Source organism: Diabrotica virgifera, chromosome 2 (assembly GCF_917563875.1).
Source record: "Diabrotica virgifera virgifera chromosome 2, PGI_DIABVI_V3a".
NCBI classification, from domain to species: domain Eukaryota; kingdom Metazoa; phylum Arthropoda; class Insecta; order Coleoptera; family Chrysomelidae; genus Diabrotica; species Diabrotica virgifera.
The window spans coordinates 28,802,000-28,825,856 of NC_065444.1; the positions used below are offsets into that span (position 1 = coordinate 28,802,000).

At 32.9% G+C, this 23,857-nt stretch overlaps 1 protein-coding gene across 4 annotated transcripts in view; it reads left to right on the forward strand.

Annotated features, from left to right (window-relative positions):
- LOC126880017 (fatty acyl-CoA reductase wat-like) overlaps positions 1-23,857 on the forward strand; it is a 149,730-nt gene that overhangs the window by 71,422 nt on the left and 54,451 nt on the right. For all 4 annotated transcript variants that reach the window (XM_050643537.1, XM_050643540.1, XM_050643538.1 and 1 more), the window contains exons 2-3: positions 12,391-12,666; positions 20,983-21,231. In XM_050643537.1, coding sequence (XP_050499494.1) covers positions 12,412-12,666; positions 20,983-21,231 — 504 coding nt within the window. In that variant the 5' untranslated portion in view covers positions 12,391-12,411. The remainder of the gene's footprint in view (positions 1-12,390; positions 12,667-20,982; positions 21,232-23,857) is intronic.

Consider the following 23,857-nt stretch of genomic DNA (forward strand, 5'->3'; position numbering starts at 1 on the left):
TACTTTGCCATAAGTATCATTCCTTTTTCTTTTTTATTTTGTAAAGCTTTAGGCAAGAGTTGCTTTTTATATATACAAGCTATACGCCCCCGATGAAGCTGAAGCTGTGTTTACTTGAAGATATTTTTTTGTGTGGGGGATCATCCCATTCTAACTTTGGTTTTACCTACAGTTGTTGCTGATGTGACTTTGCTGTTTCCACTAATTTTTTCCATTCTTCTATCTCTTTGATTTTACTTGCTATATTTGATATAATTAGTTAAAATAATATTTTATTTGTCCCTTCATTTCTCAATTGTTATAATGTAGCTACCTAATTGTGAAAGACTGCATATTAAAAAAAATTGGAAAATTCGCCTTTAATCATTTACCTGATAATATTAAATATTTTTTTCTACAACCGTGTTAAAAATGCAATTTTTAGCACTCAATAGGAGCGTTAAAACTGCTACTTTAAAGCACTACTGCTTTATAATTTTTAAGGCACTGCAGTTAAGAGGAAACAGTAGCGATCAACAGTTGGCAAAATCGCGTTCCAAGATTGCGGCTGTAATTTTGAATATTTTTTCGAGATATTTGGCGCACGTATTCGTAATATAATAAAGAATGGCGGTACAGAGCCCAATTTGAAAAATGTATTAATATGTGGAAATTACTCTGTAATTAAATACAATATTTAAAAAACGAGCCTGTACCGCCATTAAGAAGAACAAAAAAATACACTTTCTTCAAATAAACTTTTTTATCCGATGCCTAGATTTTGTGTCATTTTGGAACTACTAAAATTTTTTATTTTATCTGTAGTTCCAAAATGACACAAAAGCTAGGTATCGGATAAAAAAGTTTATTTGAAGAAAGTGTATTTTTTTGTTCTTCTTAATAGCTGTACAGGCTCGTTTTTTTAATATTGTATTTAATTATAGAGTAGTTTCCACATATTAATATATTTTTCAAATTGGACTCTGTACCGCCATTCTTTATTATATTACGAATACGTGCGCCAAATATCTCGAAAAAATATTCAAAATTACAGCCGCAATCTTGGAACGCGATTTTGCCAACTGTTGATCGCTACTGTTTCCTCTTAACTGCAGTGCCTTAAAAATTTTAAAGCAGTAGTGCTTTAAAGTAGCATTTTTAACGCTCCTATTGAGTGCTAAAAATTGCATTTTTAACACGGTTGTAGGAAAAAATATTTAATATTATCAGGTAAATGATTAAAGGCGAATTTTCCAATTTTTTTTAATATGCAGTCTTTCACAATTAGGTAGCTACATTATAACAATTGAGAAATGAAGGGACAAATAAAATATTATTTTAACTAATCATATCAAATATAGCAAGTAAAATCAAAGAGATAGAAGAATGGAAAAAAGTAGTGGAAACAGCAAAGTCACATCAGCAACAACTGTAGGTAAAACCAAAGTTAGAATGGGATGATCCCCCACACAAAAAAATATCTTCAAGTAAACACAGCTTCAGCTTCATCGGGGGCGTATAGCTTGTATATATAAAAAGCAACTCTTGCCTAAAGCTTTACAAAATAAAAAAGAAAAAGGAATGATACTTATGGCAAAGTATATTTCTCTCTTAATCAAGTTAGCTGCATGTAGTTTCAGTGTGATTGTTGGATAGTAGTTCAGAGAAATAAGGAAAAAAAATATCTGGTGACACAACCCCCTCCAGGCCGAAACCAAATTTTTTGAGTAGTGTGGACATCTATAATAATAACCTACAATATGTTTCCTGCAGCCGATTTTGACGATATACATAGTGATAAACAAATGAAGATAAAAAAACGGTAACTTTTCGATTTTTTCGTCTATTACCAAAAAGTTAAGCATTTTAAACTTTGAGAGTAAGAAACTCATAAATCGTATAAAAAACTTCTATATGGCGTTCGCTCAATATGTCTATCCTTATTGGTTGCTTAGAAAATTGCAAAATAAATCATAAATTTTGAGTTTTTATAAATATTCATAACTTATGTAAAAAATTACTTAGAACCTTTTTGTTAAACGGAATGCTGAGTCTTCTGGTGCTTAAATCATACCCTAAATTTCAAAGCAATTGGCCAAATATTTTAAGTTATTTAATTTGTTTATCCAAAATTGATTTTTTTTGCAACACTATAAGTCAGAAAATGATGAAGTTACAGTAATACTTTGGATAGTTTGCGAATGAAGAAGATTTACACTTTACACCATTAAACTAATAAAAAAAAATGACAAAAAATAATTCTAAATATTGCAAAATTATTTTGCAAGAACATGTGAATTAAAAAAGGGGTGCTAACTTCGTCACTAATTGACCTAGGACAATTCTAATTGTCATTAGAATTCTAATTGTTTACTACCTTAGAATTATTATTATTTATTATCCAGATTTAGCCATACGGCTCACACTCCCTCTAAGGGGAAAATTGACTCATCCCAGATACCTACGGTATCAAAAGGATTGAGCTCTGGTGGGTCTCTTTCCGTGTTTTCGAGCCCTAGGTGACTTGGTATGCAGGTGTATCTCCCAAAAATTTTCGTACACATCTGGCCGTTGCGAGTAGTACAGCTTTCTGCATGGTCTTGTAAAGATGTTCATTTAGACCCAGCCTTTTTATGCTTTCGAGGAGGTTCTTCGGAATGACTCCAGTAGTAGATATAACAATAGGTATCGTCTGGGTACTTTGCATTCTCCATTGCCTTCGTATTTGAATTTCTAGATCTCTGTACTTGGCGATCTTTTCAGTGAATTTACTACGTAGATTATTGTTGTTAGGTATCGCCACATCCATTAGTGTTGTTTGTCTTGTTAATTTATTAACTAGTACGAGATCTGGTCTATTATGTGCCACTGTTTGATCTGTGAGCACAGTGCGGTCCCAGTATAGCTTGTAGTTGCCATCCTCAAGCATACTCTCAGGGACGTATTGATAATACGGGAGATGGTCCGTTTGGAGAAGTCCCAGCTTGATAGCTATCTCTTGATGAAGGATTTTTCCCACTGCGTCATGCCGTTCCTTGTATTCAGTTGCAGCAAATGCCTGGCAGCCCCCTGTAAGATGTTGGATGGTTTCTTGGGCTTGACATCCATATCGGCATCTGTCGTTTTGAACCTGAGGGTCTTTGATGATATATTTCAGGTAGTTTCTGGTTGGTATAACCTGATCCTGAATGGCCAGTAATGAACCCTCCGTTTCAGGGAACATCTTTCCTGATGTCAACCAGTAGTTTGACGCTATCTTGTCGACATAATCTTGGCTGACCTCATTGGGATGTCGCCCGTGCAAAGGTTTACCCATCCAGGCGCGCACTTTTTCGTCCTTAGTAAGGTAGTTTATGCGCAGTTCTGCTTCCCTCAGTTTGATCGGTGTTGTGTCATCTACTGCGCAGATAGCGCGATGTAGAGTAGATGTCTCAGCCTGCATCTGAAAATAAGTTCTTAAATTAGCAATTTGTTTATCTAATTGCTCACCTATATCCATAAGTCCTCTTCCTCCCAAATACCGGGGTAATGTCGTTCGTTCTACTGCACTTTTAGGGTGGTGTTTTTGTGCCTTTGTGAGGTGTGTTCGTACTTTTCGCTGAAGATTTTCTATATCCGTTTTTGTCCACTTAACAATACCAAATGAATAGCTAAGCGCGGAACAAGCGTAGGTGTTTAGTGCCTTAAACAAATTTTTACTGTTAAGCTGTGAACGAAGCAGCTGTTTTACCCTTCTTATAAACTCAGTAGTTATCTCAGTTTTCATTTGCTTATGGTCAATTTTCCGCGCCTGCTTTACTCCAAGATATTTGTACATATCGTTGTCGCCCATGGCCTCGATGTTCTGGCCATTTTGCATATCGAATCCACCGGGCTGTACCTTTCCTCTGACTATATTCAAAACACGGCACTTGTCTAGACCGAACTGCATACTAATATCATTAGAAAATGTTTCTACAGTTTTTAGCATCTCTTCTAGGTGTTCTCGAGTGGAAGCCATTAATTTCAAATCATCCATATACAACAGATGATTGAGCTTCGCTACCACAGTATTATTGCTTTTAATGTTAAAACCTGAGTCAGTGGAGTTTAATAGCTGGGAAAGGGGGTTCAAAGCTAAACAGAACCACAATGGACTCAAAGAGTCTCCTTGAAATAGGCCCCGGTTGATTGCGATATTTTCGGTTTCGATATTGTTTTCACCAGGTATTTGGAGGTGAATTTTAGTCTTCCAATCTCTCATTATATGCCTTAAAAAGGTCACTATGTTATCATCTACTTTGTATATTTTCAATATATCTATTAGCCATTCATGCGGTACTGAATCAAAGGCCTTTTTATAGTCAATAAATGCAGTAAAAAGGTTCCTTTTTTTAGTGAATGCCTGGTTAGAAATGACTGAGTCGATGATAAGCTGTTCTTTGCAACCCATGGAGCCCTTAGCGCATCCTTTCTGTTGAGGCTCTATGATATTGTTTAGAGCACAGTGTTGGTAGATACGCCGGGTTACACAGGATGTGACCAATTTATACAAAGTTGGAAGACAAGTAATTGGGCGGTACTTGGATGGATCTTGGGTGTTATTTTGATCCTTGGGTATTAAATAAGTAGTTCCCTGAGTTAGAAATGATGGTAATTCCTGCGGATTAGAAATAACATGATTAATTAATGTTGATAAGCACTCATTATTATTTATTATTATTTATTATTATTATTATTATTATTATTACATAGAAATAAGGGCTGGGGTCATGGAGACCCATAAGCCCATTTACAAGAAAAATGAAATAGTACCTACATTACAAAAATTAGCTTCGCAAATAAACTATAGACTAATAGATTGTGCACAACACTGATCAGTTTACAAACAAATAACTGTCTAGTTGGTTTTTGAAAACATTAATAGATGGAGAATTTATAATTTCCGTTGGGAGACTGTTCCATATACTAAAAATGCGATTACACAGAAAATGTTGGCGCTTTATCGACGAAAAGGGTTCCTTCTTCACTTTCAAACTATGTCCACGTAGTCTGCTGTGATCGTCTAAAATAAACAAGTGTTGCAAATCTCCATATCCATACTTTAAAATTCGGAAGGTGATAATTAAGTCACCACGGAGTCGACGAGCTTCAAAAGTTGATAACCCGGCTAAAGAAAGTCTTTGTTGGTAATCTGGCCTTCTTCGTTTGAAACATAGTCTGGTGGCCTTCTTTTGAATATTTTCGAGAAGAGTTCTATCGCGCACTAATTCTGGGCACCAAACCGTTCCACAGTACTCCAGTATGGGTCGGACATAAGTTTTATACAAACGAATAGAACCCGAAAATGATATTTTTGTAAAAGTCTTACTAAGTAGGTATAACTTACTATTCGCTTTTTTAGTAACGTTTGAAATATGCTCCGACCAACTCAAATTTTCAGTAATTGTTACACCAAGGTCACTATATGATTCCATAGTATCCAGTAAATGCCCGTCTATCGAGTAAGACAAACGAGGGTTATTTTTTCCCAAATGTAAAACCACACACTTATCTCTATTTAGAGGTAACATCCAATCCGAACACCACTTGAAGATCGAATCTAAGTCACTTTGTAAGTCTTGCCCATTCAAGAGTGGGTCAGCAAATATTTTTGTATCGTCTGCGTAGAAAGCTTTCCTAGATTTGATATGAGATTCAAGATCACTAGCATACAACACAAATAGAAGTGGACCCAAAACAGATCCTTGTGGAACACCACTTAAAACCGTTTTTTTAGATGACAGCGACTTGCCAACTCTAACACAAAACTCCCGATTTGTTAAAAAATCATTAATCCACTCAAGAAGTTGTCCGCGAATGCCAAAATGTTCTAGTTTATACATCAATTTTCTTCTTGGTACTCGATCAAATGCTTTTGCAAAGTCTAAATATATTATATCCACAGGTCGTTTTTTATCTAATGCTGCTGTCCACTCATTAACACACCACAGTAAATTAGTCATGGTTGATCGACTTTTCACAAAGCCATGTTGTTGTAGAGGAATAATTTTTTCTCGAAGTAAAAATTCTGAAAGACACTCTGTAATAATTGATTCCATAACTTTACAAATAACAGGTGTAAGGCTTATTGGTCTGTAATTATTAGGATCTAACTTATTCCCTTTTTTAAATATAGGTGTCACCGAAGCACTTTTCCAAATTAAAGGCAAAGAGTGTGCATTAAAAGATGAACGCATCATTAGTGATAGTGGAACAGAGAGGACATCTGAACATTTTTTCAAAAATAATGTAGAAATTTTATCGGGCCCTGGAGATGAGTTGTTTTTTAATTTGTCAATATGGCGCTGAATGATTTCAGGTGAAAAATCAATATAATCAATTTTGGGAATAACTCGTGGATTACTGATTATAGGAAACTGATTTTGAGACGGTTCAATAGCAAAAACTTTAGAAAATGTATCTGCGAGAATATTAGCGACCTCACACGTGTTCTGACAAATCGTTTCATCATGCTTTTTTAACAGTGGAATGGACACTTTAGAAGACATAGCAGACCTAACATATTTATACAGTTTTTTAGAGTCGTTGCAGCTTACAATAGATTCTTCATATGCCATTCTGGCTTCGTTGATATACTTTTTTAGTATTCCTGTGTAGTTTTTGTGAGTTTGCAAGTCACGTGTATCACCTGTACGTTTGTATTTTCGCCATAATTTTCTTTTGTGTCTTATAAGTGATATCAATTCACCGTTAATCCATGGCTTAAGTTTGTTCCTATAGTAAGTTTTTTTTGTAGTGTTGAGTCTTTTGTAGTTGTCAATGATGTTCATGAAATTATTCCAAACTTCTTCCGGATGTTCTAGACTTCCCAGTAGTAACGGCCAATCAACATCACGCAATTGAAGAGAGAGGTTTTCAAAATTTGTTATTTCATGTATAACTGTATTTTCAGAAAGATGATTATATTCCATAAGAAACTGTATGTTTGTCGTGATAACTACATGATCAGAATTGCCCACTGGAGTGCGAATCACCGGTTCTGTAAGCAACTGGTCATCATTTGTAAAAATCAAATCTAACGTTGATGGCAAATTGTTTATTCTGAAACGAGTTGGATTGGCAATCAATTGGTGTAGATTAGAACTTTGAACAAAATTTGTAAAAATGTTTTTCGAATTTGTTAGTTCATTGCTTACAATAGTCAAAGGCCAAGAGATGTCGGCAAAATTAAAATCACCAAATAAGACAAGGTTTTCAAGGTTTGAAAGGAGTTTCATTTTTTCAATCAAGATTAGGTCATCTTCTAGGACAGTACTACCCGGACGATATATGCACGCCAAGTGAATAACAAGTGAATTAAGAGAAATTTTTAAACATAAAAGTTCAATGTTAGGTACAACAACATCCAGATTAGCAACAGAAAAAGTCTCAGAAATATCTAATGACAAGTATATGCACACTCCTCCCCCTCTTCGATTGCTGCGATCAAATCTGTAAAGAGAGTATCCATCTATAGTATATAAATTGTCAGAATCTTTTTGTGTTAGCCAAGTCTCGGTGATTAATATTATTTTAGGTTTTAAATCCTGAATATAACATAAAAGTTCATTAAATTTAGAATGCAACGTCGCTAAATTGGTATAAAAGCAGAGCCAGTCGTAAAAGCAGGTTTTTATAATATTATTGTCGAAAATTAGTGATTTTTGGTATACCACGTATGTATTTTATTGTTAAATTTTGCTCTCCGTTTTCTTTTCTAGTCTCTAACTCAGATCGCAATTCTTTTAAAAAGTTAACTTGCATAGGTGTCTTATCGTCAACAATGGATACTTTTTTGTTTTTGTTTTTTCTAAGAGTTTCCTTTTATTTCGTAGAATTTGCTTAGCTTCATACTCATTATTCATTACCATTTTAATCATTCTAGGAAATCTCTCACCAACTTTGCCTACTCTAAAGAAAGTAACCGGGGTAGCATTACATTCTACAGCCGACAAAATTTCCTCCAAAAATTTTTTGTCTTCATCTTTTTTAGTTTGACTATCACCTGTAGATTCTGGTACGCCTCTGACAATAACATTTTTGGCACGATTAATACGATCGACGGCTTCATTGGCGATATTTTCAGCAAATTGTGGTGACGAATGTTGGTCAGCAGATGATAATTTAATTTCTAGATCATTGAATTTCGTTGTAATTTCAGCGATCTTTTCATCTATTTGACTAATTTTTAATTGTAGATCATCATTATATTCCTTAAGAATGGATTTTAAATTTGAAAACGCTTCAATATTGCTTGAGCAGCTGTTACAAATAATTTTAATTCCTCGCACCTTACATCTGGTTATGCGATCATCTTGGAGAAGCTCGGTACATGCCAGGTGAATTCCTCTTTTGCAGGCATCACATTGTAGGGCCGAACGTTCACGGTCGTCGATCGCTTTTAAACAAGCAGGTTTAACTAGTTGGCATGGTGGGAGTGATAGATAGTAATTAATGTAAATAATGTAAATAAAGCTGACCTTGCAATACGATGAATTTATCTACACACAGGCCTGGATGCACTTTTCTGGAGCCAAATTCACCAAACAGACTGGATAACACTTTAACTTATGTGCACTACTTTTAAAAATTTAATTTCAGATAGTTTACCACTGCTAATTCCAAAACTAAATGGACTATCAAAATAACGTGTGTACCTTTCAACAGCTCGCTATACTATGCTGCTAATTCTACTTGTTTTCCACCCCCTTCACGGGGGTGGAAAATTTTTTGGTTAAAATAACCACGGAAGTGGCTAGAGAACCTAATTCTAAGCAAAAACTGTTCTATAATTTTTTTTTAAAACTCAATACTTTTTGAGTTATTCGCGGTTGAAAATTGGCCATTTTCATTGAAACGTAACACCTTTTCGAACGGTTTTTTTGCGAATACCTTAAAAAATTTACATCTAACTAAAAAAACTGTATAAAACAATTTTGTAACTTATAAAAAAAAGAGATTTGTTCCTTCATAAATCTTCAAGATATAATAGAAAAAGAGATATGGTAGGTGAAAAGAGTTTGTTTTTTTTTGCTGCATGCTCAAATCGGCGTATTCAATTTGAAATGACAGAGAAACGGTCGATTTTAGGTGTATAATGCTACCAATACCTTTTGTAGTGCTTGAATAGACCTTTAAAATGAGCAATATTAAATGTCGATTGCATTCAAACTAAGTGAGATATGCTACAAAAAATATTTGATGGCTAATTTATTTTAAGAAATAATGAGAAGTATATTTAACTCCTCATCCACCAGAATTTAAATGCATCATTTTTCTTCTGCAATACCTTTTATTATAGTGTTATTTCTATGTTCAAAAAGTTGGACGGGTTTAAAATGAATGGTTTTTGTAAAAAAATAAGATCAAATTATAGAGCGCATTTTTAAATTATCTTAAAAATCTTCCTTTTTCTCCATGTAACTTGAAAATTATAAGAGATACAATAATGAAAAACCAAAACAAAATTTTTGCCTAAAAAAGACAATATTTTTGTTCGGTATCCCTTTTCGTATCTCTTTTTATTTTCGAGTTACATGGAGAAAAAGAAAGATTGTTAGGAAAATTTAAAAATGCGCTCTATAATTCGATCTTATTGTTTTCAAAAACCATTAATTTTAAACCCGTCCAACTTTTTGAACATAGAAATAACACTTTAATAATAGTTATTTATGATATAAGTGTTAAAAGTACACGTTTAAGGCACGCATGTGAAAGTTTGCAGAATGAGCGATAGCGAAATCTGCAATTCGTATGAGTGCCTTAAAAATGTACTTTTTAACACGCATATCATACAATATTTTTTCTACAAACGTAATTACAGGACAATATCTACAAAAAACATCCTTATTATTTACATTTAAAGGGTTTTTACCCGATACATTTTGGTGGCTCAGGCATGCAAATTTTGTAAGTATGACCTCTTGTTCTTGAAAACCTCTGTCAATTTTAACTTTTATCTCATTTAATTAGGTTATACTTAATTTTAGGGCTTTTAAACACTGATGATGGATTCCTTAATCCGAAAACGTTTTGTATTGTGACCCTTATTTAGGGTATTTTAATATATACCTTTTACAAGAAACTTGGTATTTTTTTTTTATCTACAAAAACTTTTACTTGAACTTGACTGCCATTCCATTTTTATATTTTTTTGACATTACATCAAAATTGTCTATACGGTCAATACGAATTGCAGTGCCTTAAAAATATTTTAAAGCACTAGTGCCTTAAAGTAGCATTTTTAACGCACGCATGGATTGCTAAAAATTGCATTTTTAACACGGTTGTAGAAAAAAAATATTGTAGAAGGAAAATGATGCATTTAAATTCTGATGGATGAGGGGTTAAATATATACTTCTCATTTTTTCTTAAAATACATTAATCATCAATTTTATTTGCAGCATATCTCGCTTAGTTTGAACGTAATCGACATTTAATATTGGTCATTTTAAAGGTCTTCTCAAGCACTACAAAACGTATTGGTAGCATTATACACTACACCTAAACTCGCCCCTTTCTCTGTTATTTCAAGTTGAATACACCAATTTGAGCATGCACCAAAAAACAAACTCTTCTCACCTACCATATCTCTTTGTGTATTATAACTAGAAGATTTAGGAAGGAACTAATCTCTTTGTTTTTTTATAAGCTATAAAAATATTTTATATAGTTTTTTTCGTTAGATGCATAGTTTTTAAGGTATTTGCAAAAAACCGTCCGAAAAGGTGTCATTTTTCAATGAAAATGGCCAATTTTCAACCATGAATAACTCAAAAAGTATTTATCTACTCTATGTTATATTATGTATAAGTTTTTAGTTTGTGAAAACTGTCATTATAGATAGCAGTCCGTGAAGGGTTTAAAGTGTGCGTGAAGTAACACTGTATTTTAAATGGGATTTACTTTTTCGCACACTTTCAATGGGTTTTTTGGCACACTTTCATATAATCAAATATCCTTAACATTCGCGTTGTCATGGTGATGACAATATAAGCAATGACTTACAACAAAATTTTTGACAGTTTTGTGGTTTGAAAGTAGTTAGGATTTTTAAATGTCAAAGTTCTAAAAATTGTAGAATAGAAATGAATTCCAGTGACGAAGAGTTACAGTTTTTTACTTTTGTTTATCGTAGATAAAATATTGTATGAAACTGTGCGTGAGGTACTTTTTGCGAACTTACGCGATGTATAGCACCCGCTCCGTTGTAGCTCGTGCTCTAAAAATCATTATTCATTATGAATTCATATGAATTCTTATGAATCATATCAAAATTCATTATGAATTCATAATGAATAGTTATTTATGAAACAGTTCGTGAAGTATGCTTTTTGCGAACGCACGCGATTTTTAGAGCACGAGCTACAACGGAGCGGGTGCTATACATCGCGTAAGTTCGCAAAAAGTACTTCACGCACAGTTTCATACAATATTTTATCTACGATAAACAAAAGTAAAAAACTGTAGCTCTTCGTCACTGGAATTCATTTCTATTCTACAATTTTTAGAACTTTGACATTTAAAAATCCGAACTACTTTCAAACCACAAAACTGTCAAAAATTTTGTTGTAAGTCATTGCTCATATTGTCATCACCATGACAACGCGAATGTTAAGGATATTTGATTATATGAAAGTGTGTCAAAAAAAACCACATTGAAAGTGTGCGAAAAAGTAAATCCCATTTAAAATACATTATTACTTCACGCAGTACCGGCGCTAGGGTATCAGGCGCCCGCCTGCAAAACTAGCATAGGCGCCCTTTGGTTTCTTTTAAATTAATATTTTGTATCACACCAGCAGAAAAAAGCCCATTTTGGCGCCTCCCAAACAAGGGCGCCCGCCTGCAGTGCATCCCTTGCTGGCCCGTTATCGCCGGCCCTGACTTCACGCACACTTTAAACCCTTCACGCACTGCTATATATAATGACAGTTTTCACAAACTAAAAACTTATGCATAATATGACATAGAGTAGATAAAAAAAATTATAGAACAGTTTTAGCTTATAATTAGGTTCTCTAGCCACTTCCTTTGTTATTTTACCCAAAGAATTTTCCACCCCCGAGAAGGGGTGGGAACCAACCCCAAGATAAAAGCGCATATCGGTATAGGATAGACTTTGTTTCTTGAGCTCTTCCCTACTTACTGTGAAAATATCAAGTAAATCGATGTAGTAGGATGGAATTGGGAGCCAAATACCCTCATTGACTGCCCTATAAGTCTACATTATTTGCTATCGTCTTCAGCTTGTTTATTATTTGGACCATATTCATTTGAACGCTAAATTTGTCAATATTTACGTGAAAATAGCCGATAAGCATAAATATATCTAGTCTAAATTTTTGTCTTTCCTTGAATTATTTTAAATCATTTTATTTTTGTTTTAGAATTAGTAAATTACCAAAAAAATGGCCACGACTAATGAGCAACGATTAAGCCATCCACCAGGAGGGGATATCACGATAGAAGAAGAAAAAGAGAGCGAAATTTGTAAATTTTATAAAGACAAAACTGTTTTAATAACAGGCGCAACGGGTTACCTTGGAAAATTAGTAATGGAAAAATTATTAAGAAGCTGTGATGTTAAAAAGATATTTATTATAATTAGAGAAAAGAAAGGCAAAGATCCACAAAAAAGGTTTGACGAGATATTTGATGAACCAGTGAGTATAATTTTATCTTCGTCTTCTTCGTCGTTATAAGCAACTCGGCTTGTTCATTGGCGGATTGATACCTCTGTGGAAGGAAAGGTTGTCACTCCCTCTTTTGCCCTGTCGGCTGATACTTCTTCTACCTATTGGTGATTTATCTCTTGCTATTTTAACCACACACTCACACACGTGTCTCCCCCATTCTGCTTATGTGGTTATTCCATTCTTTTTTTCTATTTAATGTCGATATTCATTCGTTTATACACTGTACGTTACATTTTCTTCTAATATATTCACTCCTCTTTCGATCTCTCAGCGTATTTCCTGTAATTCTTCTCAGTACTCTTATTTCTGCAGTTTCTAGTAGTCTTTGTGTTGTGGCTGTGTCGGGTCATGTTTCTGATGCATATGTCATTATTAGTATGAAACAATTGATCCAAATAATGGCATAACCCAGTGGCGTAGCTGAAGATTGCTGCGCCCCCCGCGGCAATTTTTGTGGGCCCCCTATTATAAACATACTCCTAACGACAACTAATAACAGTATAATTACTAAAATATTTGTAAATGGCAATATTTGGCCTTTCTTTAATAAGTCTTCATTAGTTTATAAATAGACATGAAACCCTATTATAGGTAAAACACATACCTATATAAAACATACATTATACATGTATCTTAATCCGATAAACCTATTGATAAGTTGTTGCAGTATTATATCTAAATTTACAATGATAACATTAACTACAAAACATTTTTTGCTAAATGTTACTTTTTAAAAAGTTGAAGGGCGACCGTTAACTCTTCCGTTTCAGATTGCAAAAGTGTTGATGTTAGATTAATAAAGGTATTTTAGATTAAATAGTAATGTTAACGACAAATTCAAAATTATTCATATGCTCTAATAATGCATTAACTTATAATTTTTCATCGTTTTTTAGATAGCAATGAAATTTTCGTTAAAGATTTCATTACTTGTCGGAAAGCTCGACGCAAAGCCATAACAGCATCATGTCTGGATGACCTCCGGGTATCACATAACCTTTTAAATGTTGGCAAACGCGATGGATCCAAAGTCATAATAGTACATAGTACATCCTATCTTTTAATACTTGCACTAAAAACATAATCTTTTAATTATATCCTAAAAAACCAACTCCTGTACACCAGCAACGGCATAATTCAACACTAGGTTCAGATTATGGGATACACAATGAACATAGGAAACTGTTTTTTCAATGTCAGTTATGCGCCTTTGTACGCCTGAATATACACCACTCATAACCCTTGCCCCATGATACCCCTTTCCTCTGCAGTTGTGTACGGAAAAGTGCTTTGATTGTATAAATTTTAAAATTTCATTTACCAGACCTTATTCACTTTGGTCTAACATGCAAATAAATCCCAAAAAACTTTCAATAACGTCTGCTTTGGAAGATAAATTATTTTCATCGCAAGTTACATACCGGAAAATAAAATCAAGCTGATCGTGTTTCGAAATATCTTGAGTGGTATCAATAATTATTGAATAAAAACAATTTTTTTTATTTAAATTAATCAATTTGTTTTCAGTTTCTAGAGCCAGCAAATTTATAACTTCGTTTTGTATTTTGGGCTCAAGTAATTTGTTTTTTTTTTAAGTTATAGTTTTTATCGATTAATTTAGCTAAAACAGGATCATACTTAGCTAGTAAAAGAACCACCGACAAAAAATTACCTTTTTGGGATTCACTTTCATCTAAACTACCAACATGTCTAAGAAAGTACGAAACGCTAAATTGCACCCGAAAAAAGTAAGAGTTACGTCAATTACCCGCTTCATTATTTCCTTCCAAATTCAAGGAAAATATGTTTTGGTCTCCAATTTAAATAAAGTAGAAGTATTAACACATTGAACGCCACGTGAGTTGTATTTAACTCACGCCTTGTTTGGCCCAGGCGCTCAGTGAGTTAAATGTAATTCACATTAACATTGATATTGTGAACGTGGAGCCTGAAGGCACAAACAAAAGATTTTAATGTGGCGGTTAATGTGTTAATCTTGAAGGCTTTAAGGGGCCCCTCCTAATGTCGGGGCCCCCGCCTTGCAAGCCCTGCGGGCCTGTCAGCTACGCCACTGGCATAACCCAGACATCCAAAGTGAAAGTTATCCTCTAACACCAAATTGTTCTATTTGGTCCACATAATGTTCAGAAAAAAGTCACACCATTTTGAGCGTCGGGTTTGGGGGAGAGGGGAAGAAATCGGCAAATTCGTAGTTTTTTAGGTTTTCGTCAATATTTCTAATAATATGCGGTTTAACATGAACAACCTTCTATAAAAAAATGTTCTACATTAAATTTGAAATAAAAAAGGCTCTATGTATAATCCTTCTAAAATGAACGGTTCCAATGTTACGGAGGTAGTATAGAATAATTAGTCCAAAAAAGGCCTAACCCAGACATCCAAAGTAAAAATTTTCCTCCAACACTAAATTGTTCTATATTTATTTATTTATTTATTTATTTATTTATTTACTGAAATATACATCCACCAGGTATAAACCCATAAAAGTGTACATAAGAAAACTACATACATTGACTGAACACTTGATGACAAAATATAAAATAAAATAAAGAATAACCAAAAATGTTTCTGTTGTTAATACACATACACAATAATAAACAAAGACCTTAATAAAGAAAAATAACATGGCATCAATTCGATAAGCTATTGCGTATTTCGCGTTTAAAGATGTTAAAACGAAGAAAAAAAATGTCCACAGATCTTAAGTTATTTACACTTCTGCATATACTTTTTATCGGACAATAGAAATTATGTTGCGAATTAGGCACGGAAATATGAAAAGTTACACCTGAATGTGACACGGCTCGTGGTACATTAAAGTCTACAAGACTAAGCAAAACATCGCTATTAATTAGGCAATTGACAATTTTGAAGATGAATATTAGGCCGTTTATTTCACGCTGCTTACGCAGTGAATGGAATCCAAACTCAGAAAGGAGTGAATTACAGCTATAGCCTCTAAGCGGATATCTGTTATATTTTTTGAGGTAACAATATCTTAAGAATCTTTTTTGAACACATTCAAGATTAGAGACAAGTTATGCATGATTAGGATTCCATACCACGCTGCAGTAATTAAGTTTACTACTAACTAGTCCAAAATGTAAACTACGCAAAACTTCCACAGAGGTTACATCTCTGCAGCTTCTAATAATATATCCTAAAGATTTGGTTGGTTTAGAGACCACGGTATTAATATGAGATGAGAATGTTAATTTACTGTCAAATATAACACCAAGATCTTTAAACTCTGAGGTAGAAGAGAGTAAAATGTTGTTGACCTTATAATCGAAATGTATGTTATTGATCTTTCGAGTATAGGACATTACTTTACATTTCTTTATATTTAAGGATAGTTGATTATTGAAACACCATTCATTAATGGCAGAAATATCCTGTTGAAGTTAAACGCAGTCGGAAATATGGTTAATTTTGCGAAATATTTTCATATCGTCCGCGTACAACAATGTCTCAGAGTCTACGATGGAGCAGATATCATAAACAAAAAGGAGAAATAATAAGGGACCCAGATTTGACCCCTGAGGTACTCCAGACGTGGCAACAAAACGAAAAGATCGAAAGCCTTGATATTCTATGAACAAACTCCTATCAGTTAAATATGATTTCAGTAATATTTGAAAGTTATTGGAAATTCCAAACTGATCTAATTTTGTTAGCAATTTATTGTGTGAGACTCGGTCAAATGCTTTACTGAAATCAGTGTTTATGACGTCCACCTGTTGTCTTGAATCTAAAGCTGACGAAGCATATTCTGTAAATATACAAAGATTTGTTGCCGTACTCCGAGCTTTCAAGCTTTCACAAAACCATGTTGACTGCTGGTAATCAAACAACGCACATGAGCATACAAGTAATCTGTCAAGATAATTTCGAACAATTTAGAGAATGCTGATATAAGAGCGATAGGTCGATAGTTAGATATATCAGAGTGTGAACCTGATTTAAAAATAGGACAAACTCTTGTATTTTTCCACGCAGTTGGAAATGTTGTTGTCTTAAGAATGAGGTTAAAAATTACAACAAGTGGTTCTATTAATGACTCGACGTGACATTTAAGTATCGAAACAGGAAAATTATCAGGACCGCAGGAAAATTTATTTTTATTTTCTTTGCACCGTTTATAATATCGTTACTGGTAATTTTACCGATATTAAAGTAAGAACTTGGATTATAATTAAAATCAGATGTAACAGAAGGAGAGCTATTACTATCAGAAATATAAACACTCTTAAAGAAGTTTGCAAATGCGTTTACTATATTATCTTGACTCGTGGTAAACTTATCACTACCGTATTTCATCAGACCGGGTATCCGTGATTTATTATTTTTGGCATTAACAAAGTTCCAAAATTGTCTCGCATCTGACTTAAAAGAATTTTGGGATCTTTCAACAAATTTTTTTATATTCTAGTTGTATTTCTAATTTAATAGTTCTCCTGAGATCTTTAGCTCGTTGGAGGTAAAAACAATATTTACTTCGTCTATACATTCTCAGATAATGATGTTTACGTTTAACTTTGGCGATTATTTCAGATGTAAACCATGCTGGATATTTTTGAGATCTAGTTGAACTAAGTGGAACACTATAGTTTCTTGGAGAGACAAACTAAACGAATCTACAGCAGAATCTACATCTGAAAAATGTTTTAAATGATTCCAGTCCATTTCGGTTAAAATTTTGTTAAATTTATTTACGTTATATTTTCTAAAATTAAGACGTTTCTGATTCGGAACAAAATATTCATCTTCTTTGACTTCATACGGAAAATAACAAGTTAAAGCAGGATGATATCAATAGGACCTAAGGCATTGACTTCAGGTGTAACTTCGCAACTAAAAACTGACGGTGTTACAATCAAATCTAATATCTTTCCATGTATATTTTTTATTTTGTTACATTGTACAGAATCTGTATAGTTTAATAGTTGAACAAATCTATTAATTAAAGGAGTTATCTGACTATTATTAACATAATATGCCGCAAGATCTGTTAAATTAAAATCTCCAATCAAAACGACCTCATGAGTTTCATGGAAAGTTTCAATATAGTCAAAAAAATCAGAATACTCACTAAATGTCACGTTAGGTGGGATATAAACTGTTATAAAGAAGATTGGTTTGCTATTAGTTTTGAAAACTTTAACACATGAAACATCAATTTTTTCTATAGGAAACACTACACTATGTTGTTCTGAATGACACACGTTATTATTTACAGCAAAAATCACTCCTCCTCCAAACTTGCCAAAACTTCGATCTTTACGATAAACTGTGTAGGTGTCTTCAGGAAATAGTTCACTACTGCGTTCTCCATCCCGAAGCCAAGATTCTGTGATTGCAATAATGTGATATTGTGATATTAGGACATTTTGAAAAAATATAGTTGTTTTCGAATTTAGACCGCGACAGTTTTGATAATATACAAAAAGTTTGTCATTATTTTTCGGTGATCCAGTGGATGATACTACAGGTTTCTTGAGACAATAAATGGAAGACTATGTTTGTATTTTATAATCAAATTTCTTTCACCTGCTGCCAAACGATCGCTAAGTTCCTTTTTGATTTTGGAAGTATACTCACGTCGCATAACAGTTTGATCTGGCCTTATATATATTCTTATAACAGTCTATTAATTTGAGTTTGGGATTTAGCTTTAAAAAAATAGTCACTTGATTACTATTCGGAAACGTAACTGGTCCACATATTGTTCATATGGTCCACATATTGTGTATGGTCCACATATTATTCAGTAAAAAGCTACACCATTTTGAGCGTCCGGTTTGGGGGGAGATGTGGGAGAAGTCGGTAAATTAGTAGTTTTTTTACGTTTTTCGTCAATATTTCTAAAACTATGCATTAGCGTAAACAACTTTCTATACAAAAATGTTTTACATAAAATTTAAAACAAAAAAGGTCCTATACATAATTGTTATAAAATCAACGGTTTCAGAGTCGCGGAGGGTGAAAAGTGGAGGTTTTCGATACTTTTTATATTTATTGGGCAATTGATGATGATTTTGGGTGGTGAGGTTGACGTTTCTTCAAGGGCTTACCACTAACATACCATCGGCCACTGAAACAGCAATTTTTATTTACAAAACATAATCATGTAAAAGAAAATTTCTTTCATCAGTAATAATATTATAAATTGCCCAAAAAATATAAGAAGTATCGAAAACCTCCACTTTTCACCCTCCGTAACTCCGGAACCGTTGATTTTATAACAATTAAGTATAGGACCTTTTTTGTTTTAAATTTTATGTAGAACATTTTTGTATAGAACATTGTTACGATAAAGCATAGTTTTAGAAATATTGACGAGAAACGTAAAAAAACTACTAATTTACCGACTTTTTCCCCATCTCGCCCTCAAACCGGACGCTCAAACTGGTGTAACTTTTTACTGAACAATATGTGGACAATATAGAACAATTTGGTGTTGGAGGAAAACTTTTACTTTGGATGTCTGGGTTAGGCCTTTTTTTTGACCAACTATACTATACTACCTCCGTAACTTTGGAACCGTTCATTTTAGAAGGATTATGCATAAAACCTTTTTTATTTCAAATTTAATGTAGAACATTTTTGTATAGAATGTTGTTCATGCTAAACCGCATAGCTTTAGAAATCTCATGTGAGTTGTACCCTATGTATAAGTAAGAGGTAGATCTTTTTGCACATACATATAACAGAACTGTTGTTATACTGTATATCATGTTTAACGATAACTTTTGTCATGTTATAGTCACATTACATGCATTGTTTAACTCAGAGATTGTCAAAAATCTAGTAGTTATTTTTAATAAATGTTAATTCATTTTGTAATCATTTATTTTTATTATTCATGTTCACATTTACTGATTTATTATATTAAATATTTGACAGCAGTGTAAGATACCTGGGAGAGTGATCGAAGATCATTTTCTTGGCGCCCATGATTTGTTAGTGTTATTTAATATGTTCTTCTTTAGCAATTATTCTCCTTTATTTATTCTCAGAACATTATTCTTATCTTAGTATATACTTTTTCTAGTCATTATTATCTACTTTGAGCTACTGTTCTTCGACAGGCATGCAAACGAGCCGTATCCATCCTTGAATGTCAAGTTGTTCTCCTGCATCTCTTGCTAGCCAACTCTATTCAGTTTGCCTCTGTCGCTTCATACTTCTACTTCTATCCCTTTTAATTCCCCTTTCCTCAACCTCACTCTCTCTTCATTTTTGTTCCAATAGCTGACAGTAAGTTTTTTCTTTTTCTATTGGAGTTTATCCCTCTCTTTACATTCACTCCAACAGAAGTACTTCTTTTTGTTACAAGTAAGTTGTTGTCTAGATTCTGAAATATTTCCTTACTTCTGTTGGAGTATATCTTTCTCTTTATTTTCGCTCCAACAGAAGTTCTTTTTATTTGTTACAATTGGCTTTCTCTTTTATTTGTTACAATTGGCTTTCTCCTCCCTCTCCCCCCCAAACCCGACGCTCAAAATGGTGTGACTTTTTTTTCTGAACATTATGTGGACCATATAGAACAATTTGGTGTTGGAGTATAACTTTCACTTTGAATGTCTGGGTTTGGGTCTAATTATACCATACTATATTGGCTTACACTGGCTTTATAAATTTTTGACTTCATCTCAGCGTTAATATGTCGGTTTCTCCAAATAGTATTATTAAGGCATCCTACGAGTATATTTGCTTTTTGTATTTAATTTCTCACTTCTTTTTCCAGGTCTCTGTAGCTGGACAGTGTAATTCCAAGTATTTTATTTCCATTACTTGTTCAATACTGATGCCATCAATTTCTATTTTACATCTGATTGGTTCTTTACTGATTACTATTGTTTTAGTTTTCTGAGATGAAATTGTCATATTGAATTCTTTTGTTCTTATTTTAAAACTGTGGACTAATCTTTGCAGACTATCTTCATCTTAGGCTATCAGTATTGAGTCGTCTGCATAACAGTTAGTAGTATTTTTACTTCTTTATTGCCCATTCTGTATCCTCTTCTTTTGTTGACGCTTTTGAGGATTTCATCCATGATTAAATTGAACAGCATAGGGCTCAATGAGTATGAGTACAGGATTAAGAGAAATTAATATTAGTGTATTATGTATTTCTTAAAACATTTTCGAAAAACTTTGCAAACCAGTAGTTTTAAAGATTTTATAATAATATATATGTATCAATTGCAGTTTTAATAATGATTCATTTTTTTACATTCTTAATAAATTTTATTTTAGTGTTTTGAACCTATAAAAAGGAAAAATCCTACATTTAAACAAAAAATTCAAGTATTAATTGGAGACGCACAATTCCCAAATTTTGGTCTAAGTGACGAAGATATAGAAACTCTAAAAGCGGAATGTCAAGTAGTCTTTCACTATGCTGCTACTGTCAGGTTTGATGAAAAAATTAGAACAGCTACATATATTAACATTAGAGCTGTAAGGGACCTTATAAACATAACCAAAGAAATGAAACATTTAAAGGTAAGGTCAAGACAATTTCTTTTATTTTCAAACTCGTATCAGCCTATATTGGCTATTAGCGAAGGCCTAATAGCCTATATGATTATATGACTATTAGAATAGAGCAATATTAACGTCCATAGAATAGTATAACAATCAAATTTTGTATAATACTCCAGTCGGGTTAGACGAATAACAGGCCAAACCTTGCATTAGAAGCTGCCCCAAATTTTATTTTTCTAATCTTTAGGGGGGTCAATAGTAGTGTAAATTTAAAATCTCGACTGAATTCCGCCGTTGCGTTAGCCGCCATCTTGATTTTAAACGAGAACCGTTTTTGCTCAATATCTCCGCCATTTTCAACTTTTCAACAAAAAGTGTAACAACCAAAATTGTTGAAAATGTGATTTTCTATCATTTCTATTGGTAGAATTTTTTCGTGCGTCGATATTTTCTGAGTTATGGCGAAAAATAGTGACAGTTAGAGCATAATTATTGAATTATCTCGTTCCTATACAAAAATAGAGAGAATTAAATTCTACACAATTTTAATCTCTTTCATTTTTTTGCTAAAGTTAATATTCAAGGTAGTACGTATGCGATAAAGGCGCGAGCGTAAGACCCGATTGATTTTATAGCAATTGTTTTTGTTCAATATCTCCGCCATTTTCAACTAAGATTGTTCCAAATATGATTTCCTACAATTTCTTGTTAACAATTTTTTTCATGTAGTTGATATTTTCCGAGTTAAGTGGGAAAATAGTAAAAAGTGGTGGGGGGAGCATAATTACTGAATTGAATCTTTTTTCCGAGCTGCCCCAAATTTTATAATTCTATACTTTAGGGGAGATCAATAGTAGTGTAAATTTAAAATCTCGACTGAATTCCGCGGTTGCATTAGCCGCCATATTGATTTTAAATGAGAACCGTTGTTGCTTAATATCTCCGCCATTTTCAAGTTTTCGACAAAAATGGTGGGAACTAAAATTGTTGGAAACGCAATTTTTTTTATGCGATCAATATTCTCCGAGTTAAACGGGAAAATAGTGGAAGCGGAGAGGAAGCATAATTATTGAATTGTCTCATTTATTCTTAACTTTACGACATAATTGTACAGGGTTATTCACTATATTTTGACCCCCATGTAAACTGTATTTACAGAATTAGAAAAAAAAATGTAAAACACAAAATTTATTCGATTTTTAAATTATGATTTTTTGACATATATACCGTACTAGTGACGTCATCCATTTGGGCGTGATGACGTAATCGACTATTTTTTTAAATGGGAATAGGGATCGAGTGCTAGCTCATTTGAAAGGCTATTGCTACTGCTGTCAGAAAACATAAATAAATGTTTATTGAACAAATAAACATTACTTTTCACTTAAATTCAATGTTCAAGCTGCCACCTATCTGCCTCTTGGCAGTTTAAACATTGAATTTAAGCAAAAATCAATGTTTATTTGTTCAATAAACTTTTATTTCTGTTTTCTAACAGCAGTAAGATGCATTTTAAATTAAATAAATTACATACATTCTTCTTTTTGTATCAATTAATTTAATTAAAATTTTTTTTTTAAATTAATGTTTATGTTAAAAATTAATCACGTTAATGTTTATATTACTAAATAGGGAATTGAATAACCTTTCAAATGAGCTGGCACTCGACCCCTATTCCCATTTAAAAAATAGTCGATTAAGTCAACACGCCCAAATGGATGACGTCACTAGTAAGATACATATGTCAAAAAATCATAATTTAAAAATCCAATAACTTTTGTATTTTACATTTTTTTCTAATTCTGTAAATAAAGCAGTTTACAGGGGGGTCAAAATATGGTGAATAACCCTGTACATAAACAAAAATAAAGATAATTATATTTTATACAATTTTTGAAACTTCCAATGAAACACCAACCAAACTAAGTACATAAAAGACATAAATAATAACTTATATGCATTAGGTTCACTTAATTTTATTAACTAGCGGGTTTTATTGGTTGAATTTGTCTGTCGATAATTAAGTTTCATGTCAGCTAACATATTTTAATATCTCAACAATTTTTTTTTAATTTTGGACTATATCTATATCTTTTTATTTCGTCCTTTTTACAAAGGAAGATGTTAGACAATATTCAGTCTTAGATCTAGAATCTAGATCCATCGGCTAATAATTGTTTGAAGGAGGAAAATTGAGAAATTAAGGTTTGCTATTTAGAATAAAGTCACTTGTATTTTGTATTACGTTTTTAGTGTATATTGTACCTACTATATTGTAATTATATACTAAATTTTTAACTATATAACAATGCATTTAAATATCCAATTAAATTAAGCAAAAATAAGACCAGGTATTTGCATGAATAAATAAGCTTGTAATTTTCAAGAAATTCTTACAAGTAATACATGAGTTTCTATTTAACTTCGTTTTATACAGCGGCGTGCGGTAGATTAGTTTAAAAATTTTGTACTTTGCACACAAATATTTTTATAAAAAATTTCCCATATTCATTCATTCAATAAGTGTTACAATTCCTAGGGATGATGGATAACTCCATGTCATTCCAAATATTATTCTTGGGTGAGGTAGATTATTCCTCTATCTATGACATTTATAGCTTGCTTTGTGTCTTTGCTGATTTCA